This window comes from Oncorhynchus keta, chromosome 28 (genome assembly GCF_023373465.1).
Source record: "Oncorhynchus keta strain PuntledgeMale-10-30-2019 chromosome 28, Oket_V2, whole genome shotgun sequence".
Lineage (NCBI taxonomy): Eukaryota > Metazoa > Chordata > Actinopteri > Salmoniformes > Salmonidae > Oncorhynchus > Oncorhynchus keta.
In genome coordinates, this window is record NC_068448.1 from 62,660,287 (window position 1) to 62,669,468 (window position 9,182).

The 9,182-nt window shown below is 42.8% G+C and overlaps 1 protein-coding gene across 8 annotated transcripts in view; it reads right to left on the reverse strand.

Annotated features, from left to right (window-relative positions):
* LOC118361646 (methionine synthase reductase) overlaps window positions 1-8,319 on the reverse strand; it is a 35,088-nt gene extending 26,769 nt beyond the window's left edge. For 2 of the 8 annotated variants that reach the window (XR_008083686.1, XM_052483482.1), the window contains exons 1-7: window positions 7,898-8,049; window positions 7,503-7,650; window positions 7,100-7,253; window positions 6,480-6,597; window positions 5,522-6,059; window positions 5,300-5,413; window positions 4,482-4,635 (exon numbers count right to left, since the gene is read on the reverse strand). Coding sequence is in view for 7 of the 8 variants with exons in the window: in XM_052483482.1 (XP_052339442.1) it covers window positions 4,482-4,635; window positions 5,300-5,413; window positions 5,522-6,059; window positions 6,480-6,597; window positions 7,100-7,253; window positions 7,503-7,650; window positions 7,898-7,977 (1,306 nt within the window). In the remaining variant the exon portion in view is untranslated. Of the gene's footprint in view, window positions 1-4,481; window positions 4,636-5,299; window positions 5,414-5,521; window positions 6,060-6,479; window positions 6,598-7,099; window positions 7,254-7,502; window positions 7,651-7,897 lie in introns of all 8 variants that reach the window. The other 6 variants (XM_035741741.2, XM_035741740.2, XM_035741743.2 and 3 more) reach the window with 6 other exon arrangements.
* Window positions 8,320-9,182: the final 863 nt, after the last annotated feature.

The following is a 9,182-nucleotide window of genomic DNA, read 5'->3' on the forward strand; positions in this document are numbered from 1 at the left end:
AATCAAAAGAAATCAGCCAAGACCTCAGAAAAAAAATTGTAGACCTCCACAAGTCCGGTTAATTCTTGGGAGCAATTTCCAAACGCCTGAAGGTACCATGTTCATCTGTACAAACAATAGTACGCAAGTATACACACCATGGGACCACGCAGCCGTCATACCGCTCAGGAAGGAGACGAGTTCTGTCTCCTAGAGATAAACGTACTTTGGTGCGAAAAGTGCAAATCAATCCCAGAACAACAGAAAAGGACCTTGTGAAGATACTGGAGGAAACAGGTACAAAAGTATCTATATCCACAGTAAAACTATTCCTATATTGACATAACCTGAAAGGCCTCTAAGCAAAGAAGAAGCCACTGCTCCAAAACCGCCATAAAAAAAGCCAGACTACGGTTTGCAAATGCACATGGGGACAAAGATTGTACTTTTGGGAGAAATGTCCTCTGGTCTGATGAAACAAAAAGAGAACTGTTTGGCCATAATGACTATCGTTATGTTGGGAGGAAAAAGGGAGGCTTGCAAGCCGAAGAACACCATCCCAATCGTGAAGCACGGAGGTGGCAGCATCATGTTGTGGGGGTGCTTTGCTGCAGAAGGGACTGGTGCACTTCACAAAATAGATGGCAGCATGAGAAAGGAAAATGATGTGGATATATTGAAGCAACATCTCAAGAAATCAGTTAGGAAGTTAAAGCTTGGTCGCAAATGGGTCTTCCAAATGGACAATGACCCCAAGCATACTTCCAAAGTTGTGACAAAATGGCTTAAGGACAACAAAGTCAAGGTATTGGAGTGGCCATCACAAAGCCCTGACCTCAATCCTATAGAAAATGTGTGGGCAGAACTGAAAAGGTGTGTGCGAGCAAGAAGGCCTACAAACCTGACTCAGTTACACCAGCTCTGTCAGGAGGAATGAGCCAAAATTCACCCAACTTAGTGTGGGAAGCTTGTGGAAGGCTACCTGAAACATTTGACCCAAATTAAAGGCAATGCTACCAAATACTAATTGAGTGTATGTAAATGTCTGACCCACTGGGAATGTGATGAAAGAAATAAAAGCTGAAATAAATCATTCTCTCTACTATTATTCAGACATTTCACATTCTTAAAATAAAGTGGAGATCCTAACTGACCAAAGACAGGGAATTTTTACTAGGATTAAAGGTCAGGAATTGTGAAAAACTGAGTTCAAATGTATTTGGCTAAGGTGTATGTAAACTTCCGACTTAAACTGTACGTACCTACCTACATACATACATATACAGTCGTGGCCTATGTACATACATATCCAGTCATGGACAAAAGTTGAGAATTACACAAATATTAATTTTCACAGTCTGCTGCCTCAGTTTGTATGATGGCAATTTGCATATACTCCAGAATGTTATGAAGGGTGATCAGATGAATTGCAATTAATTGCAAAGTCTCTCTTTGCCATGCAAATTAACTGAATCCCAAAAAACATTTCTACTGAATTTCAGCCCTGCCACAAAAGGACCAGCTGACGTCATGTCAGTGATTCTCTCGTTAACACAGATGCGAGTGTTGATGAGGACAAGGCTGGAGATCACTCTGTCATACTGATGGAGTTCGAATAGCAGACTGGAAGCTTCAAAAGGAGGGTGGTGCTTGGAATCATTGTTCTTCCTCTGTCAACCACGGTTACCTGCAAGGAAACACGTGCCGTCATCATTGCTTTGCACAAAAAGGGCTTCACAGGCAAGGATATTGCTGCCATTAAGATTGCACCTAAATCAACCATTTATCAGATCATCATGAACTTCAAGGAGAGCGCTTCAATTGTTGTGAAGAAGGCTTCAGGGCGCCCAAGAAAGTCCAGCAAGCGCCAGTATAGTCTCCTAATGTTGATTCAGCTGCGGGATCGGGGCACCACCAGTACAGAGCTTGCTCAGGAATGGCAGCAGGCAGGTGTGAGTGCATCTGCACGCACAGTGAGGCAAAGACTTTTGGAGGATGGCATGGTATCAAGAAGGGCAGCAAAGAAGCCACTTCCCTCCAGGAAAAACAGCAGCGACAGACTGATATACTGCAAAAGGTTCAGGGATCGGACTACTGAGGACTGGGGTAAAGTCATTTTCTCTGATGAATCCCCTTTCCGATTGTTTGGGGCATCTGGAAAAAAGCTTGTCCGGAGAAGACAAGGTGAGCGCTACCATCAGTCCTGTGTCATGCCAACAGTGAAGCATCCTTAGCCTATTCCTGTGTGGGGTTGCTTCTCAGCCAAGGGAGTGGGCTCACTCACAATTTTGCCTAAGAACACAGGCATGAATAAAGAATGGTACCAACACATCCTCCGAGAGCAACTTCTCCCAACCACCCAGGAACAGTTTGGTGACGAACAATGCCTTTTCCAGCATGATGGAGCACCTTGCCATAAGGCAAAAGTGATAACTAAGTGGCTCGGGGAACAAAACTTTGATATTTTGGGTCCATGGCCAGGAAACCCCCCCAGACCTTAATCCCATTGAGAACTTGTGGTCAATCCTCAAGAGGCGGGTGATCAAACAAAAACCCACAAATTCTGACAAACTCCAAGCATTGTTTATGCAAGAATGGGCTGCCATCAGACAGGATGTGGCCCAGAAGTGAATTGACAGCATGCCAGGGTGGATTGCAGAGGTCTTGAAAAAGAAGGGTCAACACTGCAAATATTGACTCTTTGCATCAACTTCATGTAATTGTCAATAAAAGCCTTTGACACTTGTGAAATGCTTGTAATTATACTTCAGTATTCCATAGTAACATCTGACAAAAATATCTAAAGACACTGAGGCAGCAGACTTTGTCAAAATTTATATTTGTGTCATTCTCAACTTTTGGCCACAACTGTACACACAAACATTACCAGTCAAAGGTTTGGACACACCTATTCATTCCAGGGTTTTTCCTTTATTTGACTATTTTCTACATTGTAGAATAATAGTGAAAATAACAAAACTATGAAATTACACATACGGTGTTAAACAAATCAAATATATACAGTGGGGAGAACAAGTATTTGATACACTGCCGATGTTGCAGGGTTCCCTACTTACAAATCATGTAGAGGTCTGTCATTTTTATCATAGGTACACTTCAACTGTGAGAGACGGAATCTAAAACAAAAATCCAGAAAATCACATTGTATGATTTTTAAGTAATTAATGAGCATTTTAATTAATGAACAAGGTGTGCCTTGTTAAAAAGTTAATTTTGTAATTTATTTCCTTCTTAATGCGTTTGAGCCAATCAGTTGTGTTGTGACCAGGTAGGGGTGGTATACAGAGGATAGCCCTATTTGGTAAAATACCAAGTCTATATTATGGCAAGAACAGCTCAAATAAGCAAAGAGAAATGACAGTCCAGCATTAATTTAAGACATGAAGGTCAGTCACTGCGGAAAATTTCAAGATCGTTTCTTCAAGTGCAGTCACAAAAACCATCTAGCGCTATGATGAAACTGGCTCTCATGAGGACCGCACAGGAAAGGAAGGCCCAGTGGTACCTCTGATGCAGAGGATAAGTTCATTAGTTACCAGCCTCAAAAATTACAGCCCAAATAAATGCTTCAGAGTTCAAGTAACAGATACATCTCAACATCAACTGTTCAGAGGAGACTGTCAGAATCTGCCCTTCACAGTCGAATTACTACAAAGAAACCACTGCTAAAGGACATCAATGAGAAAAGACTAGCTTGGGCCAAGACACACGAGCAATGGACATTAGACCGGTGGAAATCTGTACTTTGGTCTGATGAGTCCAAATTTGAGATTTTTGGTTCTACCGCCAAGTCTTTGTGAGGCGTAGAGTAGGTGAAAGTATGATCTCCACATGTGTGGTTCCCACCGTGAAGCATGGAGGTGGTGGTGTAATGGCGTTGGGGTGCTTTGCTGGTGAAAGTGTCTGTGATGTATTTAGAATTCAAGGCACACTTAACCAGCATGGCTACCACAGCATTCTGCAGCGATAAGCCATTCCATCTGGTTTGCGCTTAGTGGGACTATCATTTGTTTTTCAACGGGACAATGACCCAACATACCTCCAGGCTGTGTAAGGGCTATTTGACCAAGGAGAGTGATGGAATGCTGCATCAGATGACCTTGCCTCCACAATCACCCGACCTGGTTTGGGATGCAGCCAACAAGTGCTTAGCATATGTGCGAACTCCCTCAAGACTGTTGAAAAAGCATTCCAGGTGAATCTGGTTGAGGGAATACCAAGAGTGTGCAAAGCTGTCATCAAGGCAAAGGGTGGCTACTTTGAAGAACCTAAAATCTAAAATATATTTTCATTTGTTTAACACTTTTTTGGTTACTACATGATTATATACGTAGTTTTGATGTCTTCACTATTATTCTACAATGTAGAAAATAGTCAAAATAAAGAAAAGGGTAGATGTCCAAACTTTTGACTGGTACTGAATGTGAGACTATAAACACACAATGTCCCTGTCATGTGTATGACAAGAGAGAACAGCATACCTTTCTTCTTGGTGTCTTTGCGCAGTGAGAGCTGGACACGGTGGCTCCTCTGGTCCTGCAGGCAGAGTCTCTGGAGAAGCTCCCCCACCTCAGAGGCTCTGTTTGGGCAGAGAACGTCAAGCGAGTCCCCAGGCTGGTAGGCCATCGGATGGGCCTAGGTACACAGAGGAAAGGACGGAGTAAAGAAACTAGTTTAACCATAATTTTGAACTACTGACCAATATATTTGGTCTCTGCATGAAACTACACTAAGTGTACAAAATATTAAGGACACCTGCTCTTTCCATTACATAAACTGACCAGGTGAATCCAGGTAAAAGCTATGATCCCTTATTGATGTCACTTGTTAAATCCACTTCAATCTGTATAGATGAAGGGGAGGAGACAGTTGAGAGAAGGATTTTAAGCCTTGAGATAATTGAGATATGGATTGTGTATGTGTGCCATTCAGAGAGTCAATGGGAAAGATAAAAGATTTAAGTGGCTTTGAACAGGGTATGGTAGTAGGTGACAGGTGCACCGGTTTGTGTCAAGAACTGCAATGCTGCTGGGTTTTTCACTAACAACAGTTTTCCGTGTGTATCAAGAATGGTCCAACATCCCAAAAGGGCATCCAACCAACTTGACACAACTGTGGGAAGCATTGGAGTCAACATGGACCAGCATCCCTGTGGAATGCTTTCAACGCCCTGTAGAGTCCATGCCCCGACAAATTGAGGCTGCTTTGGGAAAAAGTGGAGGGTGCAACTCAATATTAGGAAGGGGTCATTAATGTTTTGTAAACTCAGTGTATATAGTAAGAAACGCCTGCCACTCACTGAGATGTCCAGCTCTATCAGAAGGGCTGTTTTAGCAGAGTCATCTCTGGTCAACTGGACTGCCCTGGAGATCGGAACCTCGTGTAGGGTTTCCTTACTGACCGGAGCACTGGTCTGGGGGGGTATGGAAAGTGTGGCTGGTGATGTTAGAACTCAAACAAATATGAATGAGATGTAAACAATTTCATAGTGCCAAAAGAACCCAGTATTACCACAACCCACCTCTTCTTCTATGGTGGCTTCCTGGAGCGTGACATCCAGGTAGGCTGGAGGCAGAGCAGGGACATTGAGGACAGACTCACATAGTGGAGGCAAGGAGCATGTCAGAGACGCCTCTACAACAGCAGAGGGTTCTCCACTCTGTGTCTCTAACACTGACTCGGGATCAGTGACAACGCCATCTAGTTTAGGAGCAGTCCTATTGTTGCTGGTCAATGACACTGGTCTAACATCAGTAACTGCACTCCCTGTCTCAGAGGCTGCTTCTGTAACATTCAGAGAAGCTGATTTGGGCTCAGTCTTAGTACTCTCTGACTCTGCTGCTGTTCTGAGTGAGCCAGAGCTCTGAGGTTCTGATTCTTTAAGACTCATAAGGTGGAGTTTGACATCTGTCACTGACAATTCGGATGTTTCGTTCAACGATGCTCTCAGGTCCCTTACATGGCCATCCCTCTCAGGCTGAGGGGTGGCCATCTTGGATAACGCTCCTCTGATGGCCTCCCAGAGTCCTTCAAGCCAGGGGTCCAACACCAACTCAAGCCTAGACACACACACACACACACACACACACACACACACACACACACACACACACACACACACACACACACACACACACACACACACACACACACACACAGTTTGGATTAAGAGTTTAAAATATTAACATGGGAAACCCACTAAGAGACCACCACCAACTGGAGCCTAGACAGAAAGCAAAGTCCACTCAGACTCAGAGATAAGCAGTGTGAAGGATCCAAAAGGTAATGTGCCACATACCACAAATGAGGTGACACAAGGTAAATGGCACAAGGTACCACTTTTATTGCTACTAATTCAAGAAGACATTGTGCCCCTACTTTAAAAGCTCCTTCGGTGAGTGTCAGGACTTGTTGATGTATGAGAAACACTCATCATGTAAAAAAATTTATTTGCCCTATTAAAAGACCTTGGGCCTTACCCTACACCATCATCTGCAAGTCCTGTTGCGTAGAAATGTTTAGCACCAAGTTCCTGTAGACGGCCATCAATAGTCTTCCCACAGTTGCAGAAATTTTCATAGTTTGTATCACCCAGAGCTGAGGCACAGACAAAAACAAGATATTGATCATCACACATAATGTATCAATGAATCTGTTATTTTAAAACCATCAAATAAGATAAAGACGAAAGTAGTAGCAATTAATCTCAGCACTAGGCCTTTAGTCTTAGGCACACCCTGATCTGCTGTGGACAGACTATTTAAACATAAATGGTACCGTAGAACTGTCTTTATACTATGGCCGCACCAATTGAGAACGAGCAGGGTTTTTCATCACTGGTTACTTGGACAAATCCCAATTTCACAGGTGTTAGCATCTTTCGAATTTCAAAAGGGGAGGGGACATTTGTCCCATACACTTGCCCCTAACTTGCAAAGAGAGAGGGTGGAGCTCCTCGTTCCAGTTCTGCTCCACATTCTAGTATCTCTTGATCTATTTTCTCAACATGTATGGACCTGGAACTTAATCGAGCACCTGACCAATTACGCAAGAATGTAGTTCTGGGTTAACCAAGATTAGGCACACACTCCTTCCTTACCTATAAGAGCATAGCAGAGGTGTGAATAGTGGTCACTAGGCAGGGTCTTTTTTTTTATGTTCTTCACAAACTTCAGGGCCGTGTCTGGTGGGTCCCCATCCCCAGTGGTAGACACAACAAACACCACAGGTGCACTCTCCTTCTCCAAGTTAAACTGAGGGGAGACAAAACAGGATCAGTATTCATACCAGAGCCGAAAAGACCAGTGGTAACAACAACTCTGCCACAAATGCGATGATACAGACTTAGTTTTGTTCCTAAGCAGCTTGATAGTAGTGTACCAGTGTTGTAATCATCAGTGTTGTAATCATCAACATTGTAATCATCAGTGTTGTAATCATTAGTGTTGTGCCAGCATTGGAATACAAGCCAGGGCAGGTTAACACTATTTTGTCAACTTTACCTTCCCTCCTTCACTCAAGCAGTAGATGTCAGCAACCAGTCCCCTCTCCTCAGCCTCGTCAGCTATCCCCTCGGCTATGGACTGTGCCTGGCCTTTCTGAGACCCGTACAGAACCAGGAACCGGGGCTTCACCTCACAAGGCATTCTGCTGGACAAGTGGAAATTAAACAAGTCAGTCAGTGTAACTTCACGTTGCAGCAAGTTGTTACAGTGAGTGTATTATTATATATATATATATATATATATATATATATATATATATATAATAATAACTGTTGTGGCAACATTGTCACCGCTGTCAACAACAAAACATTCTGCAGACATCGACATGCTGGATTGAAAACTGAGAAACATCATCCATGACACTGATCCTTCCATCTCAACAGACTACACACCAACCAAATAAAACTGTGAATTCAGAAAATATCAAAATCCTCAAAAGGTCCACGACTGACTGCATGTCATTATCGTACATACACAATCGGAAAATTGAAAAGTGAGTTGCAGATCCCCGTGGAACTCCTTTTCTAACATTGTAGAAAATACATAACTGAACACGTTCAACGCCTTACAAAACTTACCCGGAAGTTACGTCACGTTTGACGCACGGCACGTTGTCGCCCCAGCAAGGAACAACCTGTATGTATGAGTGTACAGAACTATGTGTATGTACTTGAAATTGTGCCCATGTATTTATCAAACTTATAACATAACACGAACTTATTATCTCTGATGTGAGAATGCTTTTGGAGAACAGCTCTCTGTAACTCAATGAGATTCGCGTATCATCCAACTGGTCTGCTAGTAAAACTCCCGAGTGCTTGTCTTCCAGCACGAGACAGTGGCCAGAAACTAAACTCAGTAACGGAGCTTGAGATCGTTTATTAAGTGGAGCCAGGGGGAAGAGAGGAGGCCCAACTCTGCAGAAAATCTATCTCCCTCCAGCAGGTGGCGTTTTTTCGTTGTTTCGCCCGCCAAACAATGAAGTTTTTTTTTAGCAAATAAGCCATTCATTTTTGTATGTGAGGTTTATTTGATCAAATATAAGTTTCGTAATGCTTAAGTTGTTACGAGTGTACTGATATAAGTAGGACACGTGACATCCCGGCAACTTTGAGAAAAAAACACTTTATATCAGAGTTGTTGAGATGGCTATGGATAGGCCTATTCATGACATGATGAGGCTAGTAGTATAGCGTCCAGTGGCGGTCGGTGCCGTTTAAGATGAGGGAGGACGATTTTTTTTGTCATTCATATTCCATTCACCCAGTTCAATGTAATAACAATAGGTTTAGGCTACTTGATACTCTGATTTTACCTATATCCATCATGGGGTTTCTACAACCTAGCCTATGAATTAAAATTTACAACGTAGGTGCGCGCACAGGTCGAGATAAAAATGTGAGATGAGAGACAGTGACTCATGGACAGACACATTCAATACTGCCTTGCACACTCTTTCCTGGATCTAGCTGGTCTATGATTTAATCATTAGTCCAACAGTTGCACACGATAGTTTCTATTGGACAAATTCAGGTTTGTTTATCCCTTTTTAGTTCCATTTGCTTCCGTTTAAGAAACATTTTTCAACAGAATCAGCAGAATGAATAAACCCCTGATCACGCGTAAATGCAGTTAATTTTCATAGCAGCCACGTTGTATTCCTTCTCACATCTATGC